The 22081-nt window shown below is 40.8% G+C and overlaps 1 protein-coding gene across 1 annotated transcript in view; it reads right to left on the bottom strand.

Annotated features, from left to right (window-relative positions):
- arhgef40 (Rho guanine nucleotide exchange factor (GEF) 40) overlaps window positions 1-19880 on the bottom strand; it is a 62637-nt gene extending 42757 nt beyond the window's left edge. Inside the window, exons 1-6 of the mRNA XM_059354664.1 lie at window positions 19727-19880; window positions 8549-8638; window positions 6494-6601; window positions 2604-2889; window positions 549-1692; window positions 42-280 (exon numbers count right to left, since the gene is read on the bottom strand). Of these exons, the coding sequence (XP_059210647.1) occupies window positions 42-280; window positions 549-1692; window positions 2604-2889; window positions 6494-6601; window positions 8549-8638; window positions 19727-19729 (1870 nt within the window). The 5' untranslated portion in view covers window positions 19730-19880. The remainder of the gene's footprint in view (window positions 1-41; window positions 281-548; window positions 1693-2603; window positions 2890-6493; window positions 6602-8548; window positions 8639-19726) is intronic.
- Window positions 19881-22081: the final 2201 nt, after the last annotated feature.

Below are 22081 nucleotides of genomic sequence, written 5' to 3'. Positions count from 1 at the left end.
GGGGTATTAGCTCATGCATTAAAGTTAAATTGTCCTCAGACCTGCACTGCTTGTCCTCGTGTCCTCTGTCCCCTCAATAGATGAAGGTGGCACCCCGTCAGGTTCGTCCGCCTCTTTCCTTTGCTCTGATTGGTTCTCCTCTGTGACTGGAAGCTTTGTCGGAGCAGAGCAGGTGGTGGGACTCGGTTGAGCAGCTTTACCTTGCTGTTTTGGTCCCTTCTGGTGTCCGCGGCCGCCGGACCTAGCCCTCCCTTTGGCCCCCTTTCCCTTCCTTTTCCTCCTGAAGACAAAGCACAGGAAGGTACTAATGAGGTGCAACAGACAGTTAATAATTTGTATCACTTTGGAAATGACCTTGTTTGGACATAATGTCCTTTAAAGGGGGTTAGAAGGTGTCTTTTGCACCCTTGGTTTCAAGCTTTTATGTGTGTGGTTTCGGACATCATGTACGTTGTGTGCAAAGTTTGCACCGAAGTGTTACTGATCTGTACTTTCATATGGAAGTGTGAAAATGAAAGTGAGAGTGCCCATAAGGAATAAATGTGTACCTTGGTGCTCTGAATCCTGCAGTTTTTACTTCCTTTCCTCTGGGACAGACCCTGTCCTCCGTCTTTCCATCATCCCTTTCGTCTGTCACCTTCATTTGAGACCCGTTGTTGGTCATTTCTCCGCTTTCTAAAACTCCAGCGAAGGGTTTCTCTGGTGCCTCTGATGTTGGAGTTGTGGCATCGCTGTCTCCGCTCAGTGGTTTATCTGTATCCTCGAAAACAGAGTCCGAATGAGATCCGTGATCGGAGTGGCCCTCTATGACGTGCCCAGCTTTGTGGTTCGTCAAGTCGTTGATTTCATTTGCGACAAAACTGTCGCCGCTCTCAGAGTCTTTCCCTCTGTGGTTGTCTCTGCACGGCTGCGGCAGGCCGTTGCTGTCCCTCTCTTTGCCCACGCCGGGCCTCCTCTCTTTAAACTGGCCGTCAAAGAAAAGACGGTGGCCTTCCAGACCCCCTGAGTCTCTGCTTGTTTTATCTCCTTCATCAGAGTCGAGGACAGAAGAGGAGTAAGACCGCCTTCCTCTGCCAGGTTCAGGGACTCCTGGTAAAGGCCGAGGAGGTAAAATGTCCCCTTTTGGGGAAACTACGTCTCTTTTGGCACCGAGGACGGCTCGAAAGCTTCCTGACCCTTCCAGTCTCCCATATCCCCAAGCTCTCCCCTTCCGGAGTTTGATGGCTTTACCTCTCCTGCACAGAGGCAAAGTCTTTGTTTTACAAATCCCATGCATCTCCAGGTACCTCTGCCTTGTGTCGACCCCTCCATCAGGACCCAACCTGGGCTCCAGCAGCTCCACATAATCCCCGTCCAGCTGAGGGTGCCTCGCTGTCCGCCCAAGCCCATCTTCGCTGCGCCTTCGCCGGGGAAGCCCAGACTCAGAGTCCAAGCCATCTGGCGGTAAACCATCATCTTCCTCCTCATCCCAGGACCAGGAGTCCAGCTCTCCAGAGGACGAGCCACCCCAGCCCCCGAGGCTGCTGCCTCCCTCACTGGGTAGGCGGTCGGATGTGGAGCCCTCGTGGTTGGACATCAGGCCCAGCTCCTCGGAAGGGTCGTGGACGAATTTCGGGTAGACGACCTCTTTCCACGGAAGTCGAACCACACCATCACATGTACTGACCAGGCAGGTGTCAAGTCCTCCTCCAACTGTGCAAAGACGAGAAGAGATAAAGTTTATGACAAGTGAGGATATACAAGAATATAGATAGATACTAGCTACTAAAATAAATGTTTAAACTTTTGCTGCCTTTCTTTAGATGGTTCTTTTCACCAACCACCACCTGCTGACACCCATATTTCTCTCCCCTGTCTTGTTCCCTTGGTCATAAACTTGCCTCTTGTAGCACATCTGTTTCACTTCCCCTGTGTTGTTGCTGTGTAGTCCTCTTCACATTATTACTTACTGGCTAAGCTAGAAACTGTTATGCATTATCACCTAAAAACCTAGTCTTAGGGTTTCTTTTTATGACTAAAGGCCCTATTAAAAGAATGCATGTTCTAAAGTACATGAAGCAAGTGCATTTATTGCATGTCCAACTCCACTTTTACTAGTTAAATGGTGCATAATGTAGGTGAAATGTAAGGCGCAGAAGCTGGCAGCTTTCTGCCTCTGCTGTCTCCCACTCATCCGTCTTATCGACATCTCCATTTGAATATCAACTAGACCGGGGTTCTGTCGACCAGTGGTGCCGTCATTTTCTGCTGCCTCAATGCTCCAACAATGCATCTGACCACACCTCATTTAAAGACCAACACGCCCATGGGTGCACAAATGGGTCCAAGTACTACTTAGACAATGTTGGCTCTGGGCGTAAAAACAAAAAAAATAGTGATGGTTGCACTGTGCTGTGCAGAGATTTGTGCCAATGTAAGAGAGGACCCTAAGTCCTGGTCTTTAATCCGAAGAAAATCCATCCTTGTCCTGACTCTAAACTATAAATGCAGCACAATAGTAAGACTCTATGACCATACATTAATTAGAATTTACACCTTTTACATGCTTTCTCATGTTTAAAACAACAAAACATCTGCAGAAGTTAAGCTTGTCGTTTCCTTACCTTCCCTCTTGTGGCCTCGCTCTTTGTTGACGCTGTGCAGCCACTCAGTGGTGAACACCAGGGGATGCTGTGACTCCGGGACCAAGACCTCCTGAACGGTGCGTCCCCCTGGGGCCAGACATTTCAGTGCAAGCCTTGGGCAGCGGGTCGAGAAGGGCACCACCTGCAGGTAGAAGTCATTACTGCGCAGGATCCTCCAGTCCAGGGTGGAGAGCTGTACCACCACTTTCTCGCCTAAACACAAAGGCCAGCCGGAGTGAAGGAACAGGCAGCCCAGGTACTGAGACTAGGATCACAAGAAGAAGAAGAAGAAAGGAGTGTTTAAACCCTCATCTACATTAAATTAGACATTCTCTCTGTACCTCTGTAGGATGTGTAGTGCCCTTTAGAAATCTCACCTTTAGAGTCCCCTCTTGCCAGAAACTATCCTATTTAATGCTCACGCACAATCCTGCACTCCCATTCACAAACCACAGCCCACACGAGCCAGCTGGAGCCTGCCAGCCAGCCTGCCTGCCTGCACGGTCGTGTTTGGCATTCAGATGAGTTGAATTTCTAGAACTGATAACACACCAGTCAACACTATCCACTGTTTCAACTGGCCGAAAGCCAGTGCCACATACAAATGTCAGACATGTGACTCACGCAGCGTTTCCAAAAGTATAAAACCGCTTAGCTGGCATGACGAGCTGAGAAGACTCTGGATGGCTGCAGAGAGTCAGTGTGAGTCAGACAGAAAATTGCGGATGACCAACTCTTCACAACAGAAAGCCACTGTTAAAACAGTCCACTGTTTCATTAGTGGAAGACACGTCTGTGAGGCTTAACAACATGGAACTAAATATAGAAAACGAAGCATTTACCCAAGGCCCAAACATCCCCTGCAGTATCAACTCATCTGTTCAGACCTTATTCCAAACACTATTCCCACCTTAATCAATCCTGTGTCAGATCTATATCCTTCCTCTCGCAGTTTCAGGTATAAAACTGCTCCAGAACCTCTCTCTGCTGTCCCCAGTCACGTCTAATCGACTGACTCGAGGCTGCTCCCTCCCCCCCATTCGTGCCCTCCAGACTCACGAGACGTGATCAAATTATATTCCTTTCCCGACCTCTCCTCCATCCCTTTTTCTACCTCTGTCCCTTATTCAGTTTCTTGAGTGTTTTCTTGCTGTGGCTGAGTTTTGGGACAAGCAAAAAAGTCTGATATCAGGGTGGATACTGGGCCCTAAAAGCATGTGTGACTTTTCCCCCCCGGACAAAGTTTGTCTGTTTTGAGTCAGTCCACATTCTGTGTCCTCTTCCCCTCCTCCTCCTTCTCCTCCTCCTCCTCCTCCTACTTCTCCCTCAAAGTACCCCAGTGTTTGCTCCTTCTTCCGCGCCTCCCGTTTCACAAAAAATTCCTCAATCAGTGTACTATAGTCTGCAACTTCCAGCATCTTCTCTTTTTTTCACGCTGAATGAAAGCCATGTTCATTCTCTCCTTCGACTCCCACCGCTACTTTCTCTCACAGCAGTAACACACACTCACATATGGAAGGAATTATTGTCATGACTCACAGTCTAACTCCCAGGCAGCTCCACTAAGCGACAGTGAAAACATAGTTTGCTCACAATGCCTGAGCATGTGTGTGTGTGTGTGTGTGTGTGTGTGTATGTGTGTGTGTCCAAGTCTTGGAAAACTGTAAAGGGGGAAATATGAGACAGTTTTCAGCCTCCGAGCTTGTGCTAAACAGTGTGTGTTGTTTATCTTTTTGCTGGAAAGTAAAATAAAAGGAATGCTGTTCACTATAAACCTCAGAGCTTCGAGTTAAGCACATCTTTCATCTCTTTGTTTATCTTGTTCTGCGTGCAGAGAGTGCAAAGAGAGTGATGTGAGGACACAAGTGGAAGATGCATGTGTTTGCATATCCTATATCGTACTATTTCCATCCATCTGGAAATCACAACCAGAGCTCATTTTATTCATGTTTCCTTTCACCGTGTTTCATTCATCTCTGTCGCTTCCAAAGGCAGGAAACTACCTCTTTTGTCTGCGGGTCACGGCGGCTGCTATGTCTCAAGTTTCACCAGACACTTTCACTAATTTTACCGGCCAGCGAGAGTTTTTAGAGCTGACTCGACCCTCCACAGTGCAGTGATAGCTGGGACAGGGTCACACATGTGTCAGATTATAAAAGCCTTGAACTTTTCTTTGCACCGGTGTCTTCATGTCACGAGGAACTGTGATACTCCAACGAAGACTTCACACTTAGATTCAGGGCAAAAAAATAAAGACCTGAGAATGACATGGACCCAATAATAATGCTTTTATGAAGACTTGTCACTTAAATTTGTGCCTTAAAGTGTTAAGTTCTCTGTTTTATTTTCTTTGACAGCACCTATGTCGACAAGTCGTAATGCACGTGTGTTTTTGGATCTCACCTTCACCTGTAAGTTTTATTATCTGTAATGATCACTATCTTTGTTTGTTTTCTTGCAACACAAGTTTGTTATGTTTACTCTGCCTACCCTCTCTGGTGGACCAACCAATGCTGGGTGAAGGAAAACAGTCTCTAACTGTGCGCCGTTTGTGATTTTTACTGGAAATGTCACCACAGTCTCATAATAGTGCAAACAGAGGGGCTTCCATCAGTGGGCCATAGGCTCGATCACCACAGTGTGACCATATTTGGCGATACATAGTGACATTATTTAAGTGAAGGTCTTGTGAAGATGTATGAACTCACTTGGACTTGTCATTTAGTATCTGATACTTGACTTAAACCTCGTCTAGACTGACCTGAGAGTTTACTTGAGTCTTGGCTTTCACAGAATGCTTGACAAGGAAGTTGCTGTGACAAGATTTAAGACTTAACTAACCCAAAAATGTTATGAAAACATATGACCTCACTTGGACTTGCCCTTTAGGACTTTCATTGCTGAGGCCATAAACTTGACTTAGACTTGTGTCAATTGACTTGGACTCGCCCTGAAATACTTGAAAACAAGTGAAACCATGTGAACATTTGTGACTTAGCCTGGTTTATTATTTAGGACCTTCAGTATGAATTGGACTTGGTTTGACAAGACCTTCAACTTGACTTCAGACTTTGTTTGAAATTACTTCCAACTGCGTTAGTTGATTAGGACTTGCCTTGAATGACTTAAAAACACATAAAGCCTTGTGAACAGTTGTGACTTGACTTGCATTCGTTCTCTAGGACCTTTAACTTGACTGGGAACTGGTTTGAAAAGATCTTGTCTTGAGATTTAGAAAGTATTTCAACTTAACTTGGAGTTGTCTTAACCTCCGTAGAATTACCATAAACTCTCTTTGGATTTGTCACAACTAATTTGGACTTGCCATGAACTTATTAAAAACAAGTAAAGCCATGTGAAGACTTGTGGCATAGTCTAGATTTTTTCTTCAGAAACTTCAATGTAACTTGGACTTAGTTTGACAAGACCTTTAACTTGACTTGGACTTGCCCTGAATGAGTTAAAAATACATAAAGCAATGTGAACAGTTGTGATTTGACTTGGATTTGTTCTCTAGGACCTTAAATTTGACCTGGACTTGTCTTCAAAGACTTTCATCTTGTCTTGAGATTTTGTTAGACAGAATTTCAACTTAACTTGGACTTGGTCTTAACTTCCGTAGAATTCCCATAAACTCCCCACAAACAAATGAGGCCTCATAAGCACTTCAGACTTGATTCAAACCTTGTCTTGACTGAGTTGAGACCTCAGCTGTGTGCTCTGCCAATACACACACGACAATGAATCAAAAAAGCCAACAGCTGAAATATTTCTCACACTATACATTCAGCATTTGACAGCTGATTCTGCGTCTGATTATACAGCGACGTGTGTGTTCTCATATGCAGTGTTTGCAGTTTGGTACTCACACAGGCGTGCTGCTGGAGTTTGTGCAGGAGGTGCTTGGCAGGAACAAAGTAGTCCAAGAGGTAGCGAAGACTGTCATGTTGATAGGTCGACTCCAGGACTGAGAAGACCTGAGTGAATGTGAAACGATGGAAAGAAAACTTGAGTGAGTGCAGTTATTCAGTGGAATTGTTGATTAGATGCACAAAACTAAATTCCATACAGTACATATCGTTCATGTCTGGGGAAACGTTTCATGTTAGAGCAGCCTTCCTATCAGCTACATGTCCAGGCAGTGCATCAAATTGATTTAGAAAGTGTTTCATTCGTTCGAGACCAGAGGAATTTCTTCAACCCAGACAGCATTTAATCAGAAAAAGAGCTGCTTTATTTTACCATATAATGCCGCCGAGTCATCAAGCAGCTTTTTCTATAACAACTCCCTATGATAGTTGCTCAGTGGTTCATAATGCCAAAATAGTTGGCCTTTGTGCTTAAAAAATACCCAGATCTTCTGCAGCTTTTCTGCATCTATAGGATGCAGCCTATAGAACACTAAAGACTTCTGCTCACCGGTTTAGTGCTCTGCTAACATGAATGTCATTGAAATTATTTAATTTTACAGCTGTTTTAGACTTTCCAAATGTTATAGGACCGAATACATTCAATTCTGACAGTGAAACAAGTAATTTTGCAATGATTATAATGTTAGATAATTATTAAATAATTATTTGACCCATCCATTTGAACATGAATGTGAATAAAACAATTTATTTTACGGCTTGTTTAGACTTTATAAATGTTATTGGACCTGAATGAATAAACCAAGTCATTTTCGCAGGGGTTGTGACGTTCAAAAAAGTTATCTGCTGATTTACAGATGTTTCTTTACCTATGTAAGTCTATGGAAAAAAGTTTTTTGAGGCCAAACAGCATGAGTTGACAGATCCGGAAACTGTTTGCCTGTTTAGCCGCTACATTAAATTGGCGTCAAAGTCTGGTGTTCTTTCTGAGGGCCTGAATTTGAAACTACATGGCTACTTGGTACAAACCAATTACTTATATAATGCTAGCAGAGAATGATCCAAAACCTGAGCTCAAGGCCTCTTAGCTTGTCATAAAAACCACTAAAAACAATTTGACTTTGGACTTCCCCCAAAAAATGTTATGGAACATAATGGCCTCACTTGGGCTTGCCCTTTATGACCTGAAACTTGACTCAGACTTTCCCTGAAAGACATGTAAAGCCAAGACAAGTAAAGCACTCTGAAACTGTATCTTGCCCATTTTGTCACTACACGAAATTTGCACCAAAGCCTGATGGTCTTCCTTGGGACTTGGATTGGAAACTACATGGCAAACCAATCACCAAAATCCAATTAATACTCACAGAGAATGACCCAAAACATTAGTCCATTGGCTTGTCAGGAAAAAAAAGCTAAAACCACTAAAAACACATGTGACTTTGGACTTATGAAGCTTATAGCATCAATAGGGCTTGAAACTGAAACTTGATTTAGACCTGTGTCAATCGACTTGACTTGCCCTGAAAGACTTGTAAAGCCAAGACAAGTAAAGCTTTGTGAACAGTCATGACTTGACTTGGATTTGCTCTTTAAGACTGTCAACTTGACTTGAACTTGTGAACAGTTCTGACTTGATTAACAGAAAATGACCCAGAAGCTCAAACGCCCCTTAGTACACTGGCTTGTCAGGAAAAAAAGCTAAAACCACTAAAGACAAATGTGTCTTTGGCACTCTGTGAGGCTAAGTTGTACATATTAGAGCCTAAAATAAGAGTCTTACAAGCATAAATATTGTGCAGCTTTAAATGAAACAAGTCATGTGAAGCTCCTGGTTGGAGGAAGAGGGTTTGGCTTTAATTGACCAGCTGGCTAGATCTTGTTTGTGTTGGCTTCGAGCCGCAGTTTATATCTCGGGGAAGCAATGTTATCTGCACACAACATCTCCTTCCCCGCATACTCCAACGTCCGCTTATCATTTAATTGAATCTGCATTATTTATATTCCCCTGTTTATTGCTGTAGAGATGTGAGCCTGGAATAAATGTGTGTGTACCTGGGAGAGGAGGGGCGGCGCCGTGCTCTCAAAGGGAGGGTAAAGCGACGAGAGCGCCCCCTGCACGCAGTCCTCCATTGCCTCCGAACCCTGAGAGACACAGAGGTGGTAAGAAAGGGTTAATCCATAACCGGACACTGAATCAACTCTAATGTCTGTGTTTGTGTTTAACAGCCGGGTTGTCTCGGCTCTTTTGCTGACACACACACATGCAGACAAATATGCACACATATTCAACTTCCTGTTGTATGGTCTGGGGAGTGTCAAACATTTCCTCCGAGGCCCAGTTAATGTAGGAACCCCCGAACAAAAGAGTCAAAGCACTGCAGCACACACATCATAACAGTGGGCCGGCCTGTGAGCTGGAGGGTGACAGAGCAGGGCACGCAACACATAGTGTTTATTTTTCTGCATGGACTGTTGGTATGGAAACCCGCAACTTTTTTCTCTCTCTTTTCCAGTTTCTCTCCCTCCCTTCACGTTTCCTCTCCCATCTGCTTCTTTTCCTCAATTTGCTCTCCTGTTTTTTTTTTCTTCTTACTTTCTTTGTTTCACCTCCATCCGACTCTCTGAATGTCATCTGACAACAATTACGTCGGGATTCTCTTCAACAGACGGCATATTGTCCTGAATAACTACAACAACCGAGGGGATGCATGAAAAGCCATGGGAAAAAACCAGAACGGGAGAACAGAGTGTACGGAAAAGGAAAAAGAAAAAGAGCGGCTAGAGAGAGAGAGAGGGGCCAGGAGGGAATGAGTTGGTGGTGATGCGGGGGTTGATGGAAGAAGACCGAGGTTCAACAGTATTGAAAATTATTTTTTGGGTTTGTTTTTGTGTAAACGGAGGGTTTGGGGTTAGCCACATGTCAGGACAGAATGTGTCCTACAAACAAGAAAGTACTGTAGTTTTCCGATTTGCGCAACTTCGCCTGAAATGCCCTGATAAAATAAATTCAACAAATCACATATTCAAACTAAGGTTGAAACAAATGTCAAGACTTATTTGCAGTTGTGTTTTGACTCAAATCTGGAATAGGGTGGGAGAATATGGAAATTCAGACACAGAAGACAGACTGTATAAAAGTGACGGATTGGTTTGTAGACTACGCATGCATTTTGTCCGTCACCATCTTGGGTCTTTGGAGCCAGAAGGGAACATACTTGGACAAGAGGGTGAAGCTGAAGAGAATGATGCTAAATAACAAGCTAATGATACCACTGGCCAGCTAGCTTGGTTATCAAAGTCTATCTGTAATTCAAAATGAGCTGCCTAGAAGTGACAAATTTTAGGTGACCAAAATGTTACAATTAGCTCTTATAAACTAAAAAGACTGTGAAAAAGTAAAAAACACACATGCTGCCTTATCATCTTTTTATTTTCTGCAAGCATAATTTGCAAAATAAAGATCATGCCGTATTATAGAGGACTAAGGAGTATCGATTTTGACGATAAAGTCATTAGGAAAATGTTTACTGTGGTAATAAATCAAGTGAGAAGTAGGGTCAATTTCTCATAGGCTTCTATACCATAGCGCTTCTTTTTGCAACTTGTGTAGTCGCCCCCTGCTGGCCACTTACACTTTCACAGCGTCCTCTAAAACCTTCATCCTCTTTTAAAGGACAGTTTTGTTTTTTTACAGCTTGGGTATTATTTTTGTATTTTGGATCTTAATTTAAAAAGCACTTTATTAGACTTGAAAATAGCAATTGAGACCATAGACCCATTAAGATTTTTTTTTAATGAGAGAAAAAAAATCAAGTGAGAAGTAGGTAGTCATTTTCTCATAGGTTTCTATACAATTGGACTTCTTTGCAGCAGCCATTGGAGTCGCCCCTGCTGGCTAATAAAAAGAATGCAGGTTTAAGACACTTACACATTGGTTTCACTTTACAGACCCGTAGGTTTGCCCCTTTGGTGTGTCTTTGGTGTTTGCAGTTTATCTCTCGCTCTGCTGAGGTTGCATTGGGTCACTCACAAGACCTCACAAGGTTCTGTTTCCTATCCACTTTCTTGGCTGTGGAGCAAAATTTTTCAACTGTGACTTCAGTCCTTATGGCACCACCAGGCTCAGAGTCAAGCAGCTTTATTTTTTTCCATAGTAACAGAGACTTCTGGAAGTGAAGCTATACAATTTGCAACTTGGAAAAAAAAACACAAATCATCTAACAAAACTTACATAAATGTTGCTGAACGCAGCTCAGTTTTCCAGCAGCAGAGCAGCTGTAAGGTCATGTTAGTCCGTTGGGTTTTTTTGTAAACAAAACCACTCCATCACCAAGACGTTCTTTTTTTAGTAAGCCACACATAAAAAGCTCTTATTAAAAGTGTCTAAATCGTTCTTATTTATCTGAAAACAAGTGAAAACTTTGCCAGATGGTTGGCATGTCATTCTAGTTTCCAAGTAATTAACCTTTTTCGTGCCATAACGTTAGAACAAGGCCAATAAAAGCACCTTGTTGCACTATTATACTATACTATACATACACTATAATACTTTTCCATTTGTTGTATGGTGTGCTTGATGTTTTAACCTTTGCTGCTGCTGTAACACAATAATTTCTGAGTTTGGGATCAATAAAGTAGATCTATCCATCCATCTATCTATAGTTCTTTAGTTCTATCCATCTATCTATATTTCTATAGTGCTATCCATCTATACATTGGACTTTAGTTTTTTCCATCTATATACAGTTCTTTAGTTCTATCCATCTCTCCGTAGTTTTTTAGTTATATCCATCTATCTGTAGTTCTATAGTTATATCCATCTATATATAGTTCTTTAGTTCTTTCCATTTCTCTGTAGTTCTATAGTTCTATCCATCTATCTATAGTTCTTTTGTTCTATCAATCTATTTGTAGTTCTTTTGCTCTATCCATCTATCTATCATTCTTTCTTTCCATCCATCCATCCATCCATATATATCACCACATTGAAAGATAACATATTCGGCAAAACACAACTTTAGCAAGACTTTTAAGACCAACACTAGCAATAAAGTCTTACGCAAAACTTTATAATTACTTTTGAGGACAGAGGTTGTGCAGCATTTGGTCACATTAAAGTATATTTAACGAGGATTACATCACATATACAGAAGGAGGTGTCTCAGACTAATGGTAAACAACAGTCTGTCAGAGGGCAGCTTGTAATAGGTGTAGTGGTTGTAAAAGAGGTTTAAACAGCCTTCTGGCTCACTGACAGAACATATTGAGTCTAGTAAAAGCACAGCAGGGGGTTCAGGGGATTGCAAGGCAAGCCAGCAGGAACTTCCTCTAAGACTAAAGCCCTTTAAAAGCATCCCACAAGACCTGAGTTAATTCAAAACAACACTTTATTAAAGCAAAAAAACTCAAACCTGACAGTGGATGCTCTCTAATGTCCTTTGGTGTGTTTTCTCAAAGGAATGGCTCTTTGTGTAACATCAGACTGCCTCTAAATGCCAATATAATTATGTGCAATGCCTCTGTACTTTCAACACTGTCTCACAGACGCAACTTGAATGGGAACAAATCTGCAATTTGAGCCCAATTGGCTCAATAGATCCCCTCAGGATCAAATAGGAGGCTCGTGCCAGAGAACACAACTCAATGCACCACTCATTCATTACTTAAGTGTTCCACTCAGGTTTGGAGAGCTACCCTTAAACCATTTTTAAGCTCATAAGCATCATATTATTTAACAAATTTTGCTCACATTGAGACGGCCAGAAAGCTAAAAAATCAATGTAGTTTGCTTAGTGACAAGCCAGCTCGCCTGCAAAAATATTTAGTTTGGATGTGTGATGCACAATTGTATTGTCACCAGCACTGTTTCCCCAATTTTATTTCCTCAGCATTGACTCTGTGTTTGCATGCCTGTGCACACAACTTTCAACAGGATATTCCACTGTGAAAATCCAAAGAATGGGATCCCAGTCTGCAACACAGACTGTATATAAATAATGGACATATTTGAAGCATCGAATTTAGCGTTACGTCAGGAGCCATCTTGTTTTACGTCCGTCGACATCTCCTGGTTTTTTGAAACTGGGAGAGAACATATTTGGACTGAGGAGGTAAAAAATAACCTGTTAATACTTAAACAAAATGTGTCTTTTAGTACAACCAACCAAAGACTTTTTTACATGAACAAAATTTTCAAATAAACTTTTATGAAGTAAAACACTCACAGTGAATGTGCCAAAGTTCTGAGACGAAAACACGACAAACAAGTTCACAGCATTTAGATGTGTTGACCATTATTTATACAATTAACATCATATTGTCTTGAAGAATACTTGAAACTAGCAATTGAGACCAATGTTACCACGACAGTTCTTTCCGAGCTAATAAATCAAGTGAGAAATCATCTTATTTTGTATTGAGATAGATAGGACCGGAGTGCTTTTGCAACCACCATTGGTGGTTTTGAAAGAATGCCGTCTGAAGGCGCTTCCAGGTTTGCTTCACTGGAAGCACAATTACTCAAATACAGTAATAGAAGTAGAAAAAGAGTGATGCTGCTTTTCCACCAAAACATCCAAAGTTGCTTATTTTCCAGTAAAATCGGTCATAGCAGCTCAGCTGTGCCGTTTGTTTCGTCTAGGTGAAGGGTCAAGTTGATTCATGCATCTGTCACTTCTGTCTAACCTGTAGCGTACAGCACCAGCGAATCTAATGCAATTAGTCACTCTACTTTTCCCTCACAGAACCATACGTGCACATGAAACAAAGCAGCCTTGATGAAATTTGTAAATTAGATTTCCTTTCAGGCTCCAAGACAGAAGGAGCCTCTCATGTTAAACCTCTTCTTTAAGGGCCTACAGGTGTAATTCAGTTACTCTTCGATCGGATACAAAATAGTAAAGCACTCACTTTGGACAAACCGGAACATATGTAGTATGATGTGATGGGATGATCTGTAATAAATACAGCCTACTGCAGTTTTTCCAGCACAATCTCCAAATGGACTTTGGAGAAATCGCTGTACGCACATTATCACTAAATGAAACCAAACCAGAAAGATGATGAAGAACAGATCTGAGTTAGAAGCTTGACAAGAAACATGGCAGTTATTTTAAGGCATGCTAAGAACAGCTTTCACCAGAGAAGAAGTGCTCATTCTGATTTGTTGTGCACGTCTTTGAGAACACACGTCATCATTTTTGGAGTAAGTGTACGGAAGTGAAAGTACTGCTGGAGTCATATTTTGGGGTTTCACTGAGGAACTGTGCAATGTCTGCCAGCTAAAATAGTGCAATGAGGCATCTTTAAATATTTGCATGGTAAAGACTGTCTAAAGAACACCACGTCTCTAAATGTTGTGGTTTTTTAATTTCACTAAAAGGGAAGTAGTCTCTGTCTGTTTGTCCTTTGATTTTCCAGACAACCATTCATCCGGTTGACTGCACACTTGGCGGGTATTGCTGAGGACCCAAAGAATTGCGGTTTCCAGTGCGAGCTCTTCAGATCTATGGAATTTTATTCATCCAAAATGTGACAAATGAACACACTGTGTAGCAGTGGTGAAATGTAACTAAGTACTTTTATTCAAGTACTGTACTTAAGTACAATTTTGAGACACTTTACTTGAGTATTATCATTTTATGTAACTTTAATTTTCTCATCAAATACATTTAGAGGCAAAGATTGTACTTTATACTCCACTACATTTAGCTGACAGCTTTAGTTACTTTTTCAGATCAAAATCTAACATTAAAAAATGATTTATTTAAAATAATTAGACATTATTTATGAATTAAACCTCATAACAATAAATTAAGTAGTATCTTCACAAAATGAAAACACTGCTTACATAAATGAATCAATAACAACAATAATGTAATAATATATTTAGTATGTATAAAACAATCTGAGTGGGTCCATTCTGCATAATGAGAACTTTTACTTTTGATATTGTATATTGTATAATAGTAGCTAAAGAAAGACCAGAAGAGGACAGAGATGTTACATTGTAGAAAACTTGAACACTTCAAGCATGAGTGATGTAACTAAGCATTGCAAGGCCTTTGTTCATGGAAATAGCCTTGTCCCAAACCGCTAGCTGTTAGTTAGATATGTATACTCTAGCATTGCTATGGGACATAACTGTGCCATGGTGGGTATGCTCCTTGGTGGCCAAGGACCAAAGGAAGCACAGTGATGAGCGTGAATTTGTTTGAATAAGTAGAAATCGTCCCATTCCGAACAGGCCCAGTTTGAATGCGGACTGCACTAGTTGTTAAAAGGCTCAGACATGCATTGCGTTTTTTTCTCTTCTTCTTGCTCTCTTTTGTGCATTGTGTTGCAGAAAATGTCCCACTTTTCTACTTTATTCTGTATTTGTGTGTGTACTCCTTGCACACGTATGGTGATAAGTGCACTTTGTTAAAGTTTGTACCTGAACTTGTTCACAGTGTATGTTTAGTTTACATGTGAGTAAGTGACTGCAGCAGTTGCTGTGCATCACCGTTCGCCTGCCGATATTCGCCGTCCTTAAGAGCATTAAGTCCCTGAAGGAATAACTAACTAAAAATGCTATAGAGTGATATAAACTGCTGGAGCACACCAGGATTCACACTCATTACATCTCCTCATCTTTTCACTGTGTCCTGACTGACACACCATTTTAGTTACTGGTAACCCTGAATGAACTAGCCCCTGCTTAGTTACCTCCAAAACACTTGTGTTACAACACAGTGGAAGGATTAATTGTAACCTTTAGGAAATTTAAAAAATTTGTTGTATAATAGTAGCTAAAGATGGATCGTCCTGAAGCTGAAAACAAGTATTTTCTCAGCTCGATGTCTGGATGTCCTGGAGATACGTGGTCCTTCACAGGATATTGGCAGAATGATATTTAACTTTAGGGGAATTCCAAGAAGTTATCACAAGACCAAAGTTCCATACTGAGATTTTGTGATCATCAACACTTAGCTATCTCCATAACAACTGAACAAGCACTGGGGAACATTCAGTAAAACCACTGGAAAAAGGTAGTAAGTGGACTTTGAGTTGAGCTTTTTTTTCTTTTACTGTAATACAATTTTTACAACTCTCCAAGGCTGCCCAATGGGGTTGTTTCTTTGTGTATGTTCTAATTGACAGATCGCCGCAATCTGCTCAACTAATCTTCTCCACAATCGGGCGGATGACTTCTTACTCACCGGAAAAAAGTAACCGGAAAAGTTTGTGTGCGTTAATGCTGCACGTGGAGTGTCGCTGAGGACAATCAGGACAGTGTGAATGAATGTGTGTCCTCCTGTTTGTGTCAAATATGGACACACAGTGCAGAATCAGGGTATGTCAACGTTGCGTCAGACTTCCTGTCTTTCTCCACACCGAAACGGAAGAAGCAGAAGTAATCTTCCATGCAGATCCCTGGTGGCAAGAGAGTTGTCCAAAGATATATATAAATATTCAGATATATATTTATACACAGCACTTGAACTGCCTTTTGTGCCAGTTATTGAAGTCTGAGTGACTGGAGAAACTGATAGAAAAAGAGACAGAGAGACACTGAGAGAACCAGACAGCCCTACAGAGACCAAGGGGTTCAGACAGAAAAAGGAAAAGAGAAAAGAAAAAGAGGAGGAGGGCTGACCGGTGGGAGAGATCGATGGGAAACAAGAGCAGCAGCAACCATGATAGAAACCAGATGTAGACCCATACAGTACGTGAAGGATGGGGGAACAGAGGAAGAGAGTTAAAGCAGCTCGGAGAGGATGACATGATTAGGGGCAAAAATTACAAGATGCCGACAGAGAACGAGGGAACAGAAGAGACAGGAAGAAGTGCCAGACAAAGGGAAAGGAGGATGAAGAAGGAGAAGAGGCCTGAGAGTGATTTCCTCTCCTAAATCTTCCTGTATAATCTAACCCGACCTGCAGTAGGTCAAACAGCTCCGTTATTAGATTGTTTTAGACGACTTAAGTGCTGCAGTCTGCTGCTGGATGGAGAGCAGAGGTGGAATTTCACACACTTGGCCTCCAGTCATTGTCTTTTTGTTATCTGTGACTAAAGAGCATGGCACTTCGTCACATTTATTGGCGTTATTGATATTCTTAGTATGTCACTTTCCCTGCGGCAACGTATACACTGAAAAAACAAAAAGTTGTTTTCCAGAGATTTACTGATTTATTTTACAGGGTTTTCTTGGGGGGGGGGGGGGGGGGGGGGGGGGTTCTACACAAAGTGCAATTGTCATGAAAAGTAAATGACTTTTATCACAAATATTAAGGATAAAATTTAAAATTAAATCTGGAAATTAATATAATGGGGCATTGTACATTTTTTTTACAGTATTATTCCATTGCTTTATGGTCTTTTATGTGAATTATATGCAAAAAGACAAAAATTACAAGAAAATTACAAGAAAATACAACGCAAAACACATGTAAATCTATCTTCAAGTTAAGCTTGACATTTAATGTATTTTTGTTTTTTTTAAGGGCACAAAGTCTGGCAGCAAACTTTGCTAAACACTTGATTATTAAAAGTCATATTAAAGTTTAAAAGAAAGTTTAGTGGATGTTATCAATATTTTTAAAGAAATGATCTGTAAAATGACTTACGGTGGTTAACTGTTATTTGACTGTAAGCCTATATTGACCTTTTTTTTACCATTTTTACAGTGTTTCATAGGCTCGCTTGCATAATTGTCCAATATTAATGTAACAAGATACAGTAGCTCGGTGAAGAGTAAAACTTTGGCAGTTTTAGTTTATTACAGCCTGGGTAGGTTTTTTTCTAGCTTGGAGTATCATTTCTAATTGTTGTAAACCAGCCAACAGTTTCACCACTTTATTAAATATTGTATTATTAGTGAATGAGACCATAAACTTGTTAAGAAAATGTTAAATGAGTTAATAAATCAAGTAAAAAGTATGGTCAATTTCTCATAGGATTCCATACAATTGTACTTCCTTTTGCAGCCAGTGGAGTCGCCCCCTGCTGGTCTTTAGAAGGAATGCAAGTTTAAAGCATTTCATTAAAGCATTGGTTTTTAATTTTCAAACACAGACTCTCACAGCATCCTCTCACCCTTTCTTAATGGATTTACAGGACAGCTTTAGTTGATTTTAGCTTTAACAAACTCCGGCCTTTCACCCAGGGGAACGTGGTTCGTTCCCCATGTGAAAAACAAAAGTAAACGATAAGATTCAAACATCACTGAACTTTCGTGCCTCACATTTTCTGCATTGTGTTTAACTGCATCACTTCCGGTAGTCACGTCACATTCATTTATGTTTAAACTGTCTCTTAAAACGCCTTACCAGGAAGTTCTTTGCCCTAAACCTAGATGAGTGGTTTTGTAGTCTAAATTTAACAAAACTGCAGCTTTTCTGTTACAACAATGAACAGTACGTGTATGTAAAATGACAGCGAAACGCTCATAAGTGTCATTGTGGGTGGTATTGACTAACAACCTGTTCTGCCGTTTAGGTTGGAGACCTTGCTGGGCAGTTTCACCCTGCATGGTTATGATGGGTCGGCCAAGAGTCCTATACTGGTACTTTAGGCATTCATCTCTCTGCTGTTTGATGCTGGGGAGGTAGCATAGAATGGGTTTTTCTGAAGTTTCCACTTTAAAAACAGTTTCCTGCTGCAGCCAAAAACTGTGGGCCTCAAAATCAAAACAAGTGGCTTAAAGACGCTAAAATGTTCCCTAGACCTACAGAGTTAGAGATAGTTTTCTGTAGGTTTAACAAACGGAACACGGGTTCCAGATTGTGTTTTTTATGCATAATAAGATCAAATGAAAAACAAAGAAACTGCACGGATGCCCAATAAATCTGGCAATGAAACGGCCACAATCAGCATATAATAGCCGCGTTGAAAACTATCCGTCCTCCGTCTGCGTGCCCCGTTCATGTCAGTGCGTCCTGACAATCACAGGAAGCTCAATGAAAGAAAGATTCCTGAGATTGACACCATTGCTGACCCTGTCTGGATTGTTCTGCTGCCGTTATCTCCACCCGCCTGGTACTCTGAGCGGGTTAAAGCAAACACGCCAAATCCTTAATGCGACGACTTTCATCAGACTTTCAGGCCACACTCTGGGCCGGTACATCCCATTAGAGTTTCAAAATCAGCAGATGGAGAGGATGGAAATACCCTCTGCCACATATTCTTGGCAGAGGTGACTGTGTGTGTGTCACAGTGCTGCATGACTCATTTTAACACCTATGTGCATGTGTTAGCAGCCGTGTTTGCACACACTCAAGTATTTTTACCTTTTGCACACATGTGGAGGCCTGTTAGACATTTCGACTTGCCTGTTGAAGTGTTAAATTCTCTCTTATGTGCATTGTGTTGCAGGAAATGTCCCACTTTTCTACTTTATTCTGTATTCTTGTGTGTACATCTGTAACTGTTTTTCACCCCAGAGAGGAAAACTGTGCTGCACATGTTCTTCCTTCCCTGCAGTCCATGCCATCCCTTGTTCCCCCTCCTTTCTCTCTGCCCCTTTTTCTCCCAGGTCCAATATGGAAAATGCGGCATCACCGAAACCACCGTCACTGCCGTCCAACTCTCCTAAAATAAAAAGTAACCCTACCCTCCTCTTTTATTCCTCTCTTTCCCTCTTTCTTTCTTTCTTTCTCTCTCTGCCTGCCAAACTGCTCCACCCTTCCCCAATGCACAGAAGCAAGAATATGATCCAACTTTTCATCACTCTCTATCTTTCTTTGATTTAATGTATCATCTCATATGCTTGTGTGCATGTGTCGGCCTCTCTGCGTCTCCCGGCCTCTGTGTGTCACTGATCAGACCAGGAGTGGGTGTGGACGGTAAACAGAATCCCAAGAGACGCAACAGAGAGCTCTTGATTCCCTCTCTGCAAGTCGACCACAAAAGTCACCAGCGTCACTAAATCATGTCATTATAATTTGCTGCCATTTGGGATTTGACAACTTTGTAAGCCGGGTGTTAATAACTGCTGACTTCAAATCAAACCCATGCATTCATGAGAATAATTAAAGTAAAAAAAAAAAAACACATATTAAAGCCTGGATGGATTAAAAACATACTGAAGTTAATTCAAGGCAGACAAAAACTAAAAAAACTAAAAAGCTCATGTTGCCACTGTGATACCAGCCTTCATAGGACTTTTAAAAATGCAAATAAGAGCTCTTTAAGTTTGGAAAATGCCCTTGTTAGAAAAGCTACATGACTTTTCCAGAAATGGGGACTTACCATGACTTCAGTCAGGAATTCCTACATAGTCCTCAGCTCCTTTCCTGCATTTGCTTCCTCTCCACATTCTCCGCCAAAACTTTCTCCTCTCAGTTGTTGTCAAACAGCCTCCATTAACCTCCTCCAGGCGCTTTTTCACCCTTCTTCATGCAAGATCTCAGCGCGAGAAAAACAGTCCTCCTCTCTTCCCCTCTCTCTCTCTCTCTCTCTCTCTCTCTCTCTCTCTCTCTCTCCCTCGCTATGTTTCCCAGCCTGGGAATGTCCAAGCTGCGTTTTTTTCCCTCCCCTCTCTCTCTCCGTCTGCCCGGCAGTCCCACGCACTCCCACCTCCTCCTCTCTCCTCCTCTCCCCTCCTCTCCTCCTCTCACCTAACAAGAGCACTACAGTCCCTCTCTGCACTCAAACTTTCCATTTATCCCCCCAGAGTAACTTAAATGAATAGACAATGAAACGCCGTTACCCCACCCATGCGTAATTGCAAAAAAAGAAGAAAAAAAAATAGTCCTCTGATGTTTTATTGTTGCACGTTATTTTTACTGGGAGATAATTAAATCTGTTCTGTGAAAACTGTTGGTGCAATCACTAAAAGTAGCGCAGTGAAATAATAGCTGTTAGATCTGGTCTGTTTCTGCACGTGTTTCATGTAGCCTATACATAGCCTAACGATAGAGGATTTAATGTGTATTTCAGATGGAGAACAAAAACATGTTAAATTACATTTAGAAAAGGCCTAGTAATAGTATTTATTTTAGCAGAATTACATCATTCTCTTTCCGGGTCACTCAAATTGCAATTTGGTCACCTAGGCTACACTGTAAAAAAAAAAAAAAAAATTAAAAAATAATTAAAAAAAACAAAAAAAACCATCACATTTCTGGCAGCAAAAGTTGCCCAACAGTTACCCCATCAAATAAAAAAAATAATTGTAAAAATAACGTACAGACAATTTCCTTAAAAAAAAATAGCCTAACATACAGTGAATATTTGTATTTAATTCAATTATTGCCTAAAAACATATCTGTAGAATATCTTAGTTGCAAAGCTTTTTTTTTTTTTTTTTTTTTAGATTTCTTGTGACATTTTCTTTTCATTAAATTTAAAGTTTTAAAGTTTTAACTTTTAATTTTAAGAAAACCAATTTAATTTATTTCAGATTCAGCAATGATGTTACAATGATGCAACAAAAAACGCCCAAAATTAAAAGAAATAAGCATACATAATTAGAGGGGAAAACATTGAAATAATGAATAACAACAAGAAGCACACGGAATAAGCAGAATACAAACCAGTCAGTTTACAATAATGAATAAATAATAATAATAAATCATAATCATTATTATTGATATGACATCATGCAGTGGTGGAATTAGGATGGAGATCATTTTTATAGAATATACTTTTGGCAGTAACAATCCATTGATAATCTGTTTATTTCATACAACACAGATTTTATGTTTTGTATGTAACAATGTAACATCTTCATTTGAATAGTAACTCCAACTCCTGTAGTGAAGTAAAAAAGTGCAAATTTCCCTCTAACATGTAGTGGAGTAGAAATATAAAGTATCATAAAGTGGAAATACTCAAATAAAATAAAAGTGAATGTACCTAGTTACTTTCTACCACTATGTTTAGACTTCTCCAACTTAGCAAATACCTTTCTTTCACACTCCAAGCCCCCAATTTGTACACATTAGAAACTTAAAGGACACAAGTAGACCCCAGACCTCCACCCAGGCCAAATTCTCTCCCTTATAATGCTGTAAAGTAATGACTGTATCCAGCCTGTGTTTCAGATCCCTTACAAAATGTCATTGGGTTCTTCCTTGACCCGTGCAATGCCCTTCCACTAAGTTTCATGAAGATCAGGCCTGTAGTTTGTTCTTTGTAATGCTGACAAACAAACAAACTAAAAGGGTGCTCACCTGCCTGATTTGTTGACTTTCAGATTTTGTTGATTTGGTAATTTTCCTTAATATTTGTGCTTCTACCACAAGTCAGTAAGTGGGTTTAGATATCAAGAAAAGGTTTTGTCAAAGATTATTTCTGCTGTGAAGTTGTTGTTTTTAACATGGGGGTCTAAGGGGATCAACTCGCTTTTGAGTCTAGCCCCTAGTGGCCATTTGTAGAACTGCAGTTGTTTTTAATTTTTTTTTTTGGCCCTGGACGTTGTTGCTTGGTTTACGACCTAGTTATTGAAAAAATGTGAATCCTCAGGGGGGTAAGAAAGTGAAAAAAATCTGTATCATCCCTGTAAGTTGAATTTGCTCCAAGTTGAATTAAAATCAGCCATTTAGTGTTTCACACAAACAAAACAAACCGGGAAAAAAAACCCTCTTTGGTTTCACTGTTTAC

The sequence above is a fragment of the Centropristis striata genome, chromosome 17, assembly GCF_030273125.1.
Source record: "Centropristis striata isolate RG_2023a ecotype Rhode Island chromosome 17, C.striata_1.0, whole genome shotgun sequence".
NCBI classification, from domain to species: domain Eukaryota; kingdom Metazoa; phylum Chordata; class Actinopteri; order Perciformes; family Serranidae; genus Centropristis; species Centropristis striata.
Note: the sequence above shows the minus strand (reverse complement) of the source record. Positions and strands in the feature narration are given on the sequence as shown.